The sequence below is a fragment of the Pteropus vampyrus genome, unplaced genomic scaffold (assembly GCF_000151845.1).
Source record: "Pteropus vampyrus isolate Shadow unplaced genomic scaffold, Pvam_2.0 Scaffold2, whole genome shotgun sequence".
In the NCBI taxonomy this organism is placed as follows: domain Eukaryota; kingdom Metazoa; phylum Chordata; class Mammalia; order Chiroptera; family Pteropodidae; genus Pteropus; species Pteropus vampyrus.
In genome coordinates, this window is record NW_011888783.1 from 24,759,607 (window position 1) to 24,777,108 (window position 17,502).

Sequence of the window (17,502 nt, forward strand, 5' to 3'; positions counted from 1 at the left end):
ATTGATCTATGTGTCTATTTTTATACAATACAACATATCCTTATAATGTAACTTTATAGTGAGTACTGAAATCAGAAAATGTAAGTCCTCCCACTTAGTTCTTTACATATAGAATTGTTTTGGATATTTTTATGTATTAAAAGATTTAATAAATTTTAGAATTGGCTTCTTAAATTCTGTAAAACTCTGTTAAGATTTTTATTGTGATTGTATTAAATCTATAGATTAATATAATGAGAATTGGCATTTAAACAATAATAAGTCTTTTGATCTATAAAGATTGTATATCTTTCCATTTATTTATGTCTTTAATTTCTCTTAGGAATGTTTAGTAGTTTTCGGTATATAAATTTAATCTATATTTTTAAATGTATCCCTCTATGTATTCCATAATCTTTAGGTTATTTTAAATTTTGTTGTGTTTGAATTTGAATTTCCAAATATTCATTGCTAGCAAAAAAAAATGCAACCGATTATTAAATTTCTTCTTGTATATTACACGCTTTCTAAACCCAGTTATTAGTTCTAAAACTTATTTATAAACTACTCAGAATTTCCTGTGAAAACAATCAGATAGTCTGTAAGCAAAGACAGCTTTACTTTATTCTTTTCAATTTGTATGCTTTTTCTTTATTTTCCTGCCTTTTTGCAGCAGCCACAATGTTTAATAAAATGTTGAATAAAAGCTGTGAGTGAACACCTTTCCTTGTTCCTGATCTTAGGAGAGAAATAAATTAGTTTGTCACCACTAAGTATAATATTTGAAAGACACTTTTATAGATGTTTTTTGTCATGTTGAGTTAATTACTTGGTATTCCCAACTTAATTAGATTTTTTTGTATTAAATAGATATTTGATATTAATTTTTCTACATCTATTAAGAGATCACTTTTTTCTTTTTATATCAATATTGTAAGTTACATTGATCTTTTTCTATTCTTAATTTTTTAAATTAAGTTTATTAGTGTAACATTGGTTAATATGATTATAATTTTCAAGTGTACATTATAATTTCACATCTGTATACTCTATTGTGTGTTTACCACCAAAAGTCCAGTTTTCTTCAGCTACCATATATTTGATCCCTTTTACCCACTTCGCCCTCCCCCTACACCCCTATATTTGACCCCCTTGAATTACATTGATTTTTAAATATCAAATCAAGTTTAAATTCTTGAGAGACAATTTACTCGGTTTTCTAAAATTTGGGGTAGGGGAAGTTTGCATTTGTTCATAAAAAATAGTACTCTGAGATTTTTTGTAATTTTTAAATCTGGTTGTAGTATCTAATCGCCCTTTTCATGATTCGGGAAATTTCCCTCCTTTACATTTGGTATAAGTTTCAAATGAAGCCATTTGAAACTAATTTTTTTAGGAAAGTTTTAACTACCAATTCAATTTTTCTTTAATAATTATTGATTTATTCAGGTTATTATTTATTTTTGAGTGTTTTTTCTTAATTTACATCATTTAAGAATGTATGTATTTTATATAATTTGACAAATTTATAGCCATAAATTTTTATAATTTTAAAAATTATTTTTACATGTCTGTAGAATCTGAAGCATTGATTTCTCTTTTATTTCTGATATTGGTAGCTTGTGTTTTCTTTTTTATTCCTCCTGATCCTTCCATGTAGAAGTTTGTCATTTTATTGATCTTTTCAATGATCAACTTTTTATTTTCATTGATTTTCTCTATAGTTTTCTATTTTCTATTTTATTACTTCTGCTCTTTATTATTTTCCACCTTATGCACAATTTGTATGTCTTTTGTTTTGTTTTGTTTCTTCATTTCCCAAGTGAGAAGCTTAGATTATTGATTTGAACACCTTCTGTGAAAATAATGAACACTTTAATTTTATAAATTTTCCTTTCTGCCCAGCCTTATTTGCATGTCACAAATTTTGATATGTCATTTTTCTTTTTTTAGATCAGTTCAAATTATCTTCTAATTTTACTTGTGATTTCTTCCTGATTCTATCAGTCAGGGTACTACCAGAAAAATAGATAGATAATAGATGTTGATGATAGATGATAGATAAATGATAGATAGATAGATGATAGATAGATAGATAGATAGATAGATAGATAGATAGATAGATAGATAGATAGATAGATGATAGGTAGATGATAGATAGATAGATAGATAGATAGATAGATAGATAGATGATAGATAGATAGATAGATAGATAGATAGATAGATAGATAGATAGATAGATGATACATACATACATACATACATATATACATACATACATAAATTTATTGGAAGGAAAATGAATTAGCTTATGTGACTTGTTGGCTTGCTAAGCAATTCCTACATAATTCCTACATCTGTAGGACAGGCCATCAGGAAGGGCAAGCTGGAACTCTTGAGCACCAACTAAAGCTGCAGTCCACAGGCAGAATCCTACTTATTTAGGAAAGCCACAATTCTGCTTTTATAAACTTTTTAACTAATTGAATCAGGCCCACTCTTGCTATATAGGATGATCTTCCTTACCTAAAGCAAACTAATTATAGACTTCAGTTATACCTATAAAATGTCTACAGTAACAATTAGTTTTGTTGAATGACTCTGAACTAGAACCTACCCAAGTTGACACATAAAATGATGATCACATTGATCCAACAGTAATAAAGTAGTATATTTTAAAATTTTTAAATATTAGGAGATTTTTATGTCTCTTTCTTTTTTGCATTCTAATTTAATTCTGTTTAGTCAGAATACATACTCTGTATATAACTTAAATATTTTTACACCTATAGAGCTTATCTTGGTGATTGTTTATCTTGATGATTGTTCTATAAGTGTTTGCAACAAATGTGATTTCTGTTGTTCTCTGGTGAAGTGTTCAATATATATCAAATAGCTTATATTAGTTGATAAGCTTGTCCAAGTTTTCTATATCCTTACTGAAGTTTTGTCTTTTATTGAAAGATGCTTGTTAAAATTTTAAACTATATAGTAGATTTGTTTATTTCTCCTTTTTCTTCTATCAATTTTTGTTTAAAATTTTGTAATAATAGCTTTGATGAAATTTAATTCACATACCATATGATTCATCCATTTAAAGTGTACCGTTCAGTGCATGCATTTTAGTAGTATATTCACAGAGTTGTTTAACTATCACCGCAATCTAATTTTAGAACATTTTCATCACTCCAGAAATAATCTTTATACTCATTAGAGATTACGCCCCTCCTTCCTCCACTAGTTCCTGCAACCACTAATCTATTTTATGACTAGGGATTTGCCTAATCTGAACACATCACATAAATGGAATTATACAACATTGGCTTCATGTGTCTGTCTTCTTGCACTTACCATAATGGTTTCAATGTTCAATCATGTTTTAGCATATACCAATCATTCTTTTTATGGCCTAATAGTATCCATTATATGAATATATCACTTCTGTTGGTTATTGATTTTATATGTTAAAACCCATTAAGTGTATACATACTTAAGACATAATATTCTCTTGATAAATTAATGTCTCTGCCATTATGAAATATCCCTCACTATCCCTGGTAACAGTTCTGATTCTGAAATTCACTTTGATATTTATATAGTAACTTTCGGCTCTTTAATATAGAATCAGCACGCTACATTTTTTCCCCATTATTTGACTTTGAACTTTTAAAGTTTCCATTTTTATATTTAAAGTTGATTTTTTTCCTAGACAATAATAGTTAATCTTCATTTCAGGTTGACAGACTGTTTGTTTTAAATGGAGTGTTTAGACTAGTTATATTTAATACAATTATTGATATAATAGGATTAAATCTATTACATAAGTATTTTTTTATCCCATCTATTCTTGGTTCCTTTTCTCTTCTTCCTTTGCATTTGTTTGGACTATTTATTATGGTTCTTTTTTATCTCTGCTTTTGCCACTTAACTATACATCTTAATTTTTTTTTATAGTGGTTGCTCTAGTATATACATACATACATATATATATATACTTTTAGCTTATCACAATCTAAGTTCAAATAATATTCTACTTCACAAGTATTATAAGAAACTTGCAAGAATATACTTTCATTTTCCCCTCTTGTTTTTTGTTTCATTGTTGTAATATTATTTACTTTGATATTGTTATAAACCTCACAATAAATTATTAGGTTTACTTTGAACATTCAACTGTCTTTTTAAAAAGTTTCAAAAATTGTGGGGAATGGCTTTTATTTTGCTGACAGATTTATCATTTTTTGTGATCTTCATTATATTATGTCAGTGCAATTTTTCTTCTGATGTGGTTTTTCTCTCTCTGGATTATTCTTTAATACTACTAATCTTACTGCAGATATGCTAGTAATGAATTCTCTTGGCTCTGCTTGTCTGAAAAAGTTTCTATTTAGCCTTAATTTATTAAAGATAATTTTTACTGGATAGTGAATTCACAGTCAATTTTTTGTTTTGTTTTATTTTTGTGGTCATTGCAGTTGTTTTTTAGGTACTTTATGGGTGTTGCCATATTATATATTTAGTAGTATAGATTTTGATAAAAATTCTTTTTTGTGTGAAATTTAATTTTTTTCTATCATTGTTTTTAAAATTAAAAAAATCTCTATCACAAGTTATCAGTTTGATTAAAATGTGTGATCTTGGTATGGTTTTATTTATTTTCCTTTTTGTTTGAGCTTTGGTGAACTTTGTGTATCTCTGGGTTCAAGTTTTAAAATTATATTTAGAAAATATTTAGCTACTGTTTTTGAAACAGTTTTCTTGTCCTGACTCCTCTCACCCCTTAACTCTAAATATATGCATGTTAGATCACTTGACATTGTCCCACAGGTCATAAATGCTGTTCTTTTTTAATCAGTTTTTTTCTCTCTGTTTCATTTGAAGAGTTTTCATTGGTATGTCCTCAATTTCACTAATTTTGGGGGAGGGGGTAATGTTGAACTGTTCTTAATTTCATACAATGTATTTTTTTCATTTTCAATATTATATTTACATATCTATAATTTGATTTGGATCTTTGTTATATCTTCAATTTCTTTCTTCATCAGGTTTATATTTTCCTTTACTTTTTTGGACATAGGTAGTATATTTATAATAACTGTGCAATGTCCTTGTTTGTTAATTCAATCATCTGTATCCTTTCTGGTTGTTTCTATTGATTGATTTTTCTCCCACTTTTTTGCATGCCTTATAATGTTTGGTTAAATGCCAGACATTCATTTTGTGTCTCTGTGTTGGATTTTGTTGTATTCCTTTATATGTAGGTGGTCTTTATTCTGAGAAATAATTAAAATATCAGTATAATTGTTTTGAGACTTGCTTCTGAGCTTAGTAGATCACTCTCTGCTTAAAGTGTAATTTTGCCTCTCTGTTAAGTCAATAACTTTCTGAAGAGTCTAAACAGTGTTTCATGCATTAGAAAGTTTTTCACTTTAGATGGTCACATAGTAACTATTTCCAATCCTGTGTAAGCTTTGGTAATTATTTTGCTAAATTCTTTCATTAGTTTTTCCCTCTGGTCTTGGGTAGTTTCCTCACACACTTTGCAAAAACAGTACTCAGACAAAGATTTGAATCGAATCCTATAAAGCTATCTGGATCTCTCTTTGTAACTCCCTCCTATCCATGATTCTGCTCCATAAAGTTAAGCCGTCTCGATTCCCTGAACTCTAAACTTTGTCTCCTCAATTTAGTGCATTGTGCTCTGTTTGCTTTCCCAGTCAATGCACTGTGGTCTGAAAATTCTCTTTAGCTGGGATTATCAGAGCTCACCTTGTTTTTGCCCTTCAAAATTTTAGAAATTAGTTTCTTATACTTCTTGTAAAATTTCTGAAAACTGTTGTTTCCTAATATTTTATCCAATAAAATAGTAGTTAAAAGTGAGAAGTTAAATCTTGATCCCATTACTCCATCATGAACAGATGTGGAAGACCAAACGATAGCTTCTAAATTATTTGTTTAGGAAAATCCTGTTCCTAATGTACAGATTTACTTAAATTATATAGAATCATTATAGTAGAACAAATCTGTCCAAAGACATAGAGACAATTTTTTAAAATAACTAAGCAAATTTCTTCCAGAAGTGAAGCAATGCAAATATAGTGTACGTCTCAGAAAAATATATATATATTTCCACATGGCAAAGACCAATCAAGTTAGACTTGGTGACTACAAGAAATAATTCATAATAATAAAATAAATTTTTGGATAATAATAAAAGTGCATTTATCAACTAAGAAACAATTTTAAGGTCTACTGGTAAAAAATACATTTCATATACTATCTTAGTCTTTAAAAAAGCTATAATATGTAACAACTGGCTCATTTTTGGACCTCTATGCTAATTACTTACAAATTAAGTAAAGGAATCATCTTCTAAAACAACTTTATCAATGCACCCTATCAAATCTTTGCCTAGAATATCTACGTATTTTGATATTTTAACAAACGTAGATTTCATAAATTATAAGAGATGAATTAGGTCACTAGCTATTTCATATGTCAATTATTGATGAATGTATTAACAATGTATTAACAATACATATATGAACAGGTTTTTTTTTTTTTTTTTCTGGAGGAATAGGTGGCATGTTAAAGGGAAGTGTCTATGGACACCTTATTCTTCACAGATAATACCTCTCTCTTAAAGTAAGATTCACATGTAATCAAGGAAATAAGCCAAATATTAACCATTTGAATAATAATTATAATGTGGAGTATGTTATCACAAAAATATCTCAGGTGAAATGATAATAGGGATTTGGATTAAAACTAACATAAAATAAGTTATCAAAAAAAAAAAAAAACACCTAACTTTTCTGAAGGAATATTCAATTTTCTAAGTAGACATGCTTATGTTAATATATTAGGAACAGTCACTAGTATTACTCCAAATCACTCAAAGTAATGAGCCTGAGTATGATTCACCTACTCTGTTCTATAGTTTATTTATCATGCCTCAAACACACACACACACACACACACACACACACACACACACACACACACACCATTAGCATTAGCACAACCTCAATCTCAATTAGTTAAATCCTATATATTAATGTTAATATCATTAATTTACTAATTTTAAAAATATAAAGTGATTAGATTGTAGAACAGCTGTTATTTAAATGTTCACTACCTGCCAGAGTACTAAGAGCTTTATACCCATTTTCCTAGTTATTCTTTACACAAAATTGTAACTTGGGGATCATTATACAGATCATTGTAGGGAAGCTATGAATGAGAGAGCTTAACTATTTTCATTAGTTTCTGTTATAAATGGCAATTTCAGATTAGAACCCGATATTTTTTTTGTCCTTTTTACTACTCCACATTTTACAGAAATATTGCCGTTTTAATAGATGACCTGAAATTTTCTACTTCTTGTAATATGAGTCAAAATTTGCCTAACTCATAACTGTAAAGTCAAATGTATCTTAGGTGAAATGTGACCCAATTACCAGGGTAATATCCAGGATCCCCATAGAAGGTCACATTAAAATAGCTGCATTGTAGTCATCAGATCATTAAACTAATTTTGCCAAATTGAGAAAACTTCACATTAATTTCATCGATTTATATTCTACATTATTTCAAAAATGTGAAACAAATTACATCGCTTATTCGATCTCAAAAGTTTTCATTCTCTTTCAATATTAGAATGCAACTTAAATAGCCCATAACAGTTGCTACTATTTCTTTAAAGGTTCAAGCATTAATGTATGACATTTAAATAATTTAAAATGTAGAGTTCTTGAGTAGGGCTCCATTAATTTTGTGTATTTATATACAGAATTTTGTGTATATAAAATTTGTAGAGTACTTGCTATGTGGTAGGCATTGTTTCAAAGTTTTTAGAATATTGTAAATACTAAGCTACTTAATTTTAAAGTAACAGAGACAATGAAATAATTTTAAGAATATATCTGAATCTATTCTGTATCTTTGCCTATATGTAAATTGTATTGAGTGTTAAACTGTACACTTGATAGATTTCAACAATTGAACTTATGTGCTTTATTCAATATTTGGAATTCTAAAAAAAAGTCTTGAAATACTAAAAGCTTAAGAAATCTGGCCTCAACGCAAAATCTAAAGTTCGCTTTTTTAGAAGGGAGGGGTAATTTTCCAGCCAGCAAGCAGCCGTGATTAAATCCTCTGGTTTGATTCTATTATTGGCTGAATATAGATTGATGTACTTGTCTCCACTGTACCAATGTATAATGCATGAACATGATTACTGATGTAATTTAGAAACAGGATGCCTTTAATCTTTTGCTCAGATCAATCAATTACGATACATAGGTTATAGACTGTCCTATGATCTTACACTAAATCCTTAATAGAACTAATCTTAGAACTAAATGAGGTTGGGGAAGATGTACAGCCCACAGAGATTGCTCGCATGAAACAGAAAATGGAACTTTAACCATCATGTGTTTAATTTCCCAGAACAAACAAACAGAGACCACTCTGAAGGTTGCAGAGAGAAAAAAAAGAATACTTCAAGGGGCAAAATGTCACTTTCCCTTTTGAAGAAGTCACTTTTCTACATTTAAAGTGAAATTCAAGGGTTTCCAGACTCAATAATCTCTGGAAGTTAGTATCAGACTAGAGACATTATGCACTGTTACTTTCTGCAAGTTAGTGCATCATGTCATATGGCAGATAAATGTTGTGTTTTAAACTGCATTTGGAAATGCCTATTTCCCCGTAAAGCAATATTCATTCATTCGATTTACATGTGATTTGAAAAAAAAAAAAAGTATTTTTAGTATGACTTTGACATTACTTACTGTTTTTTATAATGACTTTTTTAGTGTATGGGAAAATTTAATTACAACTCACACAATATGTAGTTTGCTCAGTTTTCTCTGGAGTCCTTGATGCACTTTGGGAAGAGTGCATTTGAGCTTAGATTTAACTAAGAAGCTAAGCAGAAAAAGAAGGTGTTTTAGATATGGGATGCAAATAGCACTCTCTGTTTCTGTGAGTATTCAGTGAAAACAAATATTGTATGTGAATATATCGGGGTCATTTGCCTGAGTTTGCAGTTCTATTGTCTGTTGTTGGGTGTAGGCAGACAGCAGTTGCTAACGACAGAGTCAGAGTCAGCACCATGGATAGCTTCAAACGTTTAGCACCTGGGAGAGGAACTCTGTTGTTTCACAAGCCTAGCTGCTGCTAGTGAACAGAATGACGGAATAATGTACTTATACTGAAAAAGAGAAGAAAATATAGCCAGACAATGGAGCATCTTTTTATATTCCGAGAGAGGGAACTGTACAGATTCAGAAAAGTTTAAGCTACCATAAGAGACTAAGGGTTGTCATATATTTCTTCTTTTTAAATAAAGCTAATTAACTGGAAAATTCAACATTTCCAGGCAATATCTTGTGTTTCTGATTCATTTTCATTACTCCGATATGAAAGAGTAAAAATTACTTAGGTTTCTGTTTGATTTTTCCCCCCTTGGCTTGTGTTTTCTGGAATGTAAAATAAATCATTATGTTTATTTCTTTGTTATTTATTGCAATCCACATGATTCACCTTCCTAATCTAACCCTCCCTTTTTGGCCCTTCTCAATTTCATTCTCTCTTTTTTTTTTTTATACTTCAGATTTTAGATTGAAAATGAGAAAATATAAATCCGACTGATTCAAGGCACAGGAAAAGCAGGCTAATGGACTGTAAGAACCCCCAAAACTTTATCACTCAACTACATATTTTGATAGGGAGCTGTGGACACTTATTACCAACTGGAAACAAGAGGTTTGTCCGTGTTCTAGTTCTGTCAGTTGGAGTAGTGGCAAATTCCATTAGAGAAAAGGGCGTGGATAGGGATTGACTATTAGGTTAAAGGAGGAAATAACATAAAAGAAGGAAAAGGAAGCGAGAAAAACTAGAAGAACTTAGAAAACACCCTTTCCTGGCATGACTTGTCACAATTGATTTTCTAAGTCTCTAGGAGGACTATTGGGCAGAAGTATATGGACTTATACAGTGAGATTCCCGCGTTGGCAGGCTCTGAGAAGCAAAAACTAAGAAGACTCTATCTGCGCCTTGAACCATTTCCCATCCTAAAGGAGATGATTCCTTAGAAATGGGCGAGGAGAATGAGGAACTGTGTGCCTAGTGTGTTCAGGAGATGAGTGGCATGGAAGGTCACACCAAGGCTGGTAACTCTTAGCCCCACCCATCTTTTGTTCCTTCCCGCTCTCCCAGCCTCGCCCATTTCAAACTCTTTCTTTTGTACCAGTTGATAGCACAGTCTTTGGCCTTCTTATCTTTCTCGCAGCCTCCAGCACCTAGAGTCCCAATCACCTCCCAATCTTGCATCTCCCTAGGGGTTCGAGCAGTGAAACTGGGCATGCTCAGAGGCTGCGCCAGCAGCCTTCAGTCTTCGGGAGGCGCGGCTCAGAGCCGAGCAGGGACCGGAGTGACAATTCAGCCCGTGCTTCGGCGCCTATCTCGGCCGAGCCCAGGGGCCCGAGTGTACCATGAGACTAAACCTGCACCCTTAACTGGCTTATCCTCAATCTTCAACCTCCTTAACGCCACCAGAGTTCAGAAATAGTCCTCATTGAAGGACTGTTTTCCCACCTGTCTCCTATTTGCAGCTAAGGGTGTTTTAGCTACTGCGGCGTGAGAAGCTCAGGGATGAAGCCTGTGGCTGGCGGCTGTGGAGATCATCTTCCTTAGAGTAGCTGTTTGTCACTGAGTTTTGGAGATTCTTGGCAGGCTTCCGCTAAAGCACGCTTGAGTAATCCGAGCTGTGGCGGCGCCCAAGCTCGCGGGATAAAGAGAGCGTGCATGTGTGAGTGAGTTGAGTGTGTGTGTGTGTGTGTGTGTGTGTGTGTGTGTGTGTGTGTAAGGGGAGAGGGCGGGGATAGAAACGTCAACTCTCCCCCCCACCCCCCCGCCCCGGCCCCAAACAGGCTCCTTTCCTTCCTCCCTTTTCTGCAACAGCCGCACAAGTCTTCCATCCCCGCCTCAACCATCCTGGTAGCTCTGGGCAACCTCCAGGTTAAGCCCATTTGCACTGGGAAATTGGCGCTGTTTGAGAGAAGAGAAACAGATCGATTGCCCTTGTGACTCCCCGCCCCCTCCCCCAACCCCACCCCCACCGCTCCCTCCTCTTTCCCTCCCCCGCCGCCTCCCCTCACCCCGCCTCCTTCCCTCTCCCCACCCCCAAACCCTCTCACCCGCGGCAGTCCGGAAGGTGAGGGGAACGGATCGGACTCCGGTGGGGAAAGCGGGTGTCTAGAAGTGGTGCTAATGGGAAGAGATTTCTGGTTTCAGAAGAGGATGCTCTGCTACAAAGAGCGGCTCGCGCGCTGGCCTGGGCTCTAGCGGAGGAGAGATCCCGGGAGAACTCCAGAGCTCGCGGGGAGCGCTCCTCGGAAGACCGGGGTCAACATGCCTGTTCGCAGGGGGCATGTGGCGCCACAAAACACATTTTTGGGGACCATCATAAGGAAATTTGAAGGGCAAAGTAAGTTCATTTGTTCTCTTCTCTCTCCCTCGCTTTCTGCTTTGATAGTGCGCTTGGCATCCGCTGCTGACAAGCTAGGAGCCGGCAACTCCGGGCTCTGTCAAGTTAGGAGGCTGTGAACCGAGCCAGGGGGTTCGGATGGCAGCGAGCGTGTTCTCCCTATGATATTAATTTTGATTTACATTTTAGATTTGGTCTCCATTATAGGAGGCAATTTGATCCTCCTCTCCCACTGCTCTATTATCTGCCTCGCTACTTAATGTCCTACTCTTCTACTATCTTAAAGGGAACGTACTAGTATAACCCAGGTTTATATTTTGAGGCTGTTTTATTGTAGACTTTTTGAAAGTCAGAAGCAGAGCAGTGAATTCTATTGGGACAAGAGAATGTAAATGGTAGCAGCGATGTAAATGGCTATGCAAACTATATTTTACCTTGGTTAAATTACAAGACCGTAGTCTGACAGGGAGGGATGCTTGCTTGCTGCTAGTTTATAGAAGCTTAACTTTGCATTGAATCAATGCAAATATATCCCATGCAGGATAATTTGGAAAATCAATACTGCTTCGTGCTGGTTTGCAGTGTAAACAGTTCATTACTCAAAAAAAAAAAAAAAAATTCTGTATCTTTATTATTCCTTTAAATTTCCACCTAGAAACAAAAATTGAAGTAAATCTCACAAAGACTGAATGCAGAGAAATTTAATATTCTCATGTGGACTAGCTATAAGGAATAAATTATTATAATATAAATATGTTAATTTTAAATCCTGTACTTGTTAATGGTTATTTGACATCTTCAAGTCACGTTAACACACATTTATGTTGTATATTTTGCAGTAGTATTTTGGCACTGCCTTTAGTGTCACGAGTATATAGTACCTTGTGCATCAAATAAACTTGTATATCCATAGTAAATATAATCCATGATCAAAATTAATACATTCTTTATATTAAAATACCTACTACTACACAAAAATTCAAGGTTCTCCCAAAGTAAAAGTGAAAAAGTATTAACATAATATTTACTATGTATGTGGATATGTTTATGTAAATATTTTATCTTCTGGAAAATATATATTATGAAAAGGTGAATCTTTACATTGTTGGACTGCTAATTAATGTGAAATAGTTTTATTGCTAACAGTTTCATTTATTTTAACATGATGTGTGCTATGTGACTTAGAGGGATAGAGAAAAGCCAAATCCAAGAATAACAACTACTTTGAAAAAGTTGTACTCTAAGGGCCAAGGTTGAAGTGAGAAATCTGAAAGCTACAAGATTTTTCATTGTTTTGGCTTTGAAAAGATTCACCTTACAATTAGATGACATTCTGGAAATATCAATGAGGCAGCTAATTGTCTGAGTGTGCATTAGGACCCCAGGGAGTTAGAGGGACTGAGAGCTAGGTTATTTGGGAAATTACATTCTCAAAATTTTAAAAATAGTTCCTTAATACATTTTTGTTAAAACTACTCAGAACCATTAATTTCAGATTTGAGGGTTTTTTCTTTTTTTCTTTTAAAAGCCTGGACATTTAGGAATTTGGGAAGCACCCACATTTCAAGTCTCCTATTATGCAAAAAATTGTTCCAGTGTTTATGAGAATCTTGTATGGAAGCTTTTAAAAAGATGCCTTACTATCTTTTCATTACAGATAAAAAATTTATTATTGCAAATGCCAGAGTGCAGAACTGTGCCATCATCTACTGCAATGATGGGTTCTGCGAGATGACTGGTTTCTCCAGGCCAGATGTCATGCAAAAGCCATGCACCTGTGACTTTCTCCATGGGCCCGAGACCAAGAGGCATGATATTGCCCAAATTGCCCAGGCATTGCTGGGATCAGAGGAGAGGAAAGTGGAGGTCACCTACTATCACAAAAATGGTAAAGTTTATCTATTTTGGATTTCTTGTATTTGATTCCATTGAAATGAAATTTTGACAACTGTTTACTGAAAGTTCATGTGCAGTGAAGCCCCAAATAATCAGGTGTAAGTATATGCTTTATAGTATTTTAGGATTCAAGAAATATGACTATTCTCATTAGTGGACTAGAAGGAACAATTTCTTCTTTGTATAAGGCTATACTCTGTACTCTTTAAAAGTGCAGTAACTTAATGTCACTGAGGGCAAAATGCCACAGATCAGTCTTACTCTCTCCCCTAGATAGAGAATAATAAAAAAGCCAATAATTTTACTGGTCTCATTGATATGCATTTGGTAGGAGAATACAGAGTTTTATTTGCTTGAACTTGAAAATATTTTATAAAGCGAAGTCTTGTTGAAAACTCTATATCTGAAACCAAAACTATTACAGTTATAAATATCTTGGCACTTCAGCTTTATTTGATAGGCAACGCTTCTTTTCTCTTTGCTCATTTTTATACAAGATTAAGGATGATATATAGGATCTTCTAAAATTGGTCTAATAAACCTTCGTGTGTTCAAATAATAAAGACCATTCATTTATTCAATATTTGTCCCAAAAAACAAAATGGAGAAAAGGAATTGTGATATTGCGGAATTATTAGTATTCATTTTTACAGCTGCTGCAAAACTGGCATCTCCAATATAAGGTCATACCTTAACTTCAAGGACACTTTTTCTTTCAGGCTTGTTATGGTAGCATAAATATGTTAGATTTTAAGGGTTCTCAAAAAATACACATTTAATGGACATGCATACATTAAATGTACTCTCTATATATGTATATGTACGCACATGCATATGTGTAATGAATATTCAGATATACTCATTTTCATATGTGCACACTTAATGATAGTTGACAATTCAGGGATAAAAGTAAATAGATTAAAAATGCATGTTATAGGTAGTTTTGTTGATATTGCAATTTTTTTATTCCATTGACAGAAATTAGTGAAGCAGAAGAGTATCTAGTCAGATTTTTAGGTAACTCAAGTTGTGAAAATAAATACATGAATGATGTGCTATAGCCTATATCATATAATGACTTGTCATTTGGTAAAATATAGAGAACAAATTTTAGCAGGGAAAAGGCTTAACTCTTCCTCTTGTTTCTCATAATTAAATATCTCATAATAGAAGATACACAATTCTTAACTATTGGATTTTCCTTAACATCGACTTTCCTTAACATCAGTATGCATAACAAAGTATGATTGGAAGAACAGGCTTATATAACTTTGGATTAATCTGGAATGAAAACATATAATTATCAACCAACATAGAGATTGTTTTTAAAGTTCTCATTCCCTGCACCCCCCCCCCCATTTTTCAATTAGTAGCATTGCCATACCAGAAATAGCTTAATTGCTGTGTTGTCTTGAAAGCATTTCTTGGACTGAGGCTTTCACTACCCAAATGCAACTGATCTTTTTTTGTATGTGTATCTGATGCCAACAATTTGACTTTTGTAATAATTTGAATGTTCGACATTTTTTTCTATCTAAATATTTATCATGATGTTGACATACTCTATATTGTGGTTAGTGCATGTTATCTTGGTTTACATTTGTTCGTTATGTTTCCTGGGACATTTCAGAATTAAAGTATAAAATGCGTCTGGACTGTCCAGATTACTTAGATACTAACTACGCTTTTCAGATACTGTTTTCAAATAGAAGTTGTTCTTTATTACTCTGCAAGTGGAATGGTGATGTTCTAAAACCTAGTTTAACTTGTACAATGGGAGTGTGTAAAATAATCTCAAAACACCTTTAAAAAGCAATTTAATATGGAATCACAAACTTGAATGTAAAAATTTCTGCAGTGCAGAGCTGGTACATTGACTAACGTAAACCTTTCTATCTGAGTGATTGGCTTGGTTATACAAATTAGAACTTCCTTGTTTTGGACAAAGAATTTTATTTGGAAGCTTGTTAAGGTATATAAATATCAACCTTTGGAGATGATTTTGATTCATTTGGCTTCATTTCCAGATATGTCAGTCTATAGGAACTTGTGTATCTTTAGAGTTAATGATAAATGCTGCCTATTTTGCTTTCATCGATATGGGAAACATGAGGTGATGGGTCAACTTTCTCCGTGTTTTTCTAAAGAAAAAGATTAATTTGAATGACTTTAGATTGTGAAGACTCAGTCAGGCTTGTTTTCTCTGAGGGTAATCAATTTGTGTTGTTGGTACTGGTTTATATACCTTGAATAGAATCTTTAGAGTGTATTGGTTTTACTCACATGGAAACTGTAAAATCAGTCAAGAGTTTGTAAAGTTCAAATGCTTTGAAAGTCTTACCACTTAGACACCTTACAGCCGCTCTACATTTATAAAAGCAGAAAGGGACAAATTTGCCAACATTTTCATTGGTTTGTTTCTCAAAGTTTCCTTAGTTCTTTATTACTGAGGTCGCTTACTTTTGAGAGGTTCTTGATTTCTTAAGTTTATACAGTAAATACTTACTTTACTTATTTATTCTTTATTTAGCACTTCAAAGGATATGAATAGTGATGTAATAAGCATGATGAGAAAATAAACAAAAAGTTGAGATATTCTATTTCCACTTTTTTTCAATCACTCATATTGGAGTAGCAAAATTATGAACATGGCATTATTTAAGAAAGCTTGTTTTCCAGAGTTGCCAGAGGTTTTATAAGCAGTTTAAACCCCATGATTATGCAATGAGTTCACACTGATGTGGTGCATGGTTAGCTGCACGATCACCACTGTGAACCCACACTTCCTACCATGCTACTTTCTGTGATTTTACTAGGTACAGTTGGACTTGCTATTTACCAGAATATCAATTTTTTAAAACTTCGTTATTTGCAGTAGAAATATTTGACAGCCCTTCCTTTGAGGATTCTATTTTACAGTTTAAGTCATTATTACATAAATCATTCTTGGCAGCTGTGAAATATTGCTTGAGGTGATAAAGCTGTAAATCTTTTGACATAAAACTCTAATTATTCAAAACTATAATTGTGCTGAGATTTATATAAAGATGGGCAAGTATTTTAATAAGGTAATACATTCACTTAAAAAACACTTTTTAAAGAAGAATGATTGAGAAATAGCAAACACTGCAGTTGTTAACTAGCTTATAGTTTGCAGATGCTGTTAATTGTAAGAAAACAGAAAAGAATACTTTAGTTAGTCAACTGTCCCTTGGTTTATTGCTCATCTTGTTTGGGGTGTGTCATAGATTACAGCTAGCTAATTAAAGTGGTAATTCACTTGAGCCATATTTAGATAGGATTTTTACTTTAAATTATCTCACAACTCTAAACATTTGGAAAATCAAAGTGAATTTCTCCAAGAGAAATCAAGGGCTTAACCCAGTAGGAAAATAAAACTTAAAATGCATTATTTTTAGAGGTCTGAGTATTCCTATATTTTTGCCATTGTACTTTTAAACATAGTACAATGGCAATTTTGTTAACAAAAAAATGAAATATTCCTATCTTTGTGGTGCTTTTAAAGAACTGAAGGATGAGAAAGGGCTGAGGGAAGTTCTTTTCTGATTTAGACAGGTACCAGATCCAGACAGGGCACCAGTCATGCTAGGACCAGGACAAATTTCCCAAGGCAGTGATTGGTTCAACGAAACTGAAAAGAGGTTTTGGTTTGATCATTTGGAAAGACTTTATAGAAATTGTTATGTTGTTGTAAGTGAAGGTGAAGATGCATACTGAGGACCACCCTTCTCTAAGGTAATGTTTTAGGCACTAGAAGAACAATAGGAAGAGATGAAAAGGAGGATACAAACTGATCTTTGCTTTCAGAATATTTGTATTATAGAGTGACTAATGTTCATTACTGTCTTCTTCCCAAGATGTTTTTGTAAAATTGTTTTTAAAGAAAAAATTGTATATGGACTATGAATGAAGAAGCTTTTACATAAATGGAGAACAGAATTTAGGGTTAATTACCACTCTTCTCCCAACTCTAATATAAACTTATTTTTTGTATATTTCCTGTCACCTTTTGTCATTTTTATATAATAATAACTTTTTAAGGAAGCAATGTTGTTTACTTAAAATTTTAATACCTCAAAAATAAGCTTTCTAATAGCTTTATATAAGTTATA

General features: G+C 33.0%; 1 protein-coding gene across 1 annotated transcript in view; it reads left to right on the plus strand.

Moving 5' to 3' along the window:
- Positions 1-11,397: 11,397 nt before the first annotated feature.
- KCNH7 (potassium voltage-gated channel subfamily H member 7) overlaps positions 11,398-17,502 on the plus strand; it is a 415,423-nt gene continuing 409,318 nt past the window's right edge. Inside the window, exons 1-2 of the mRNA XM_011358452.1 lie at positions 11,398-11,473; positions 13,131-13,361. Coding sequence (XP_011356754.1) covers positions 11,398-11,473; positions 13,131-13,361 — 307 coding nt within the window. The remainder of the gene's footprint in view (positions 11,474-13,130; positions 13,362-17,502) is intronic.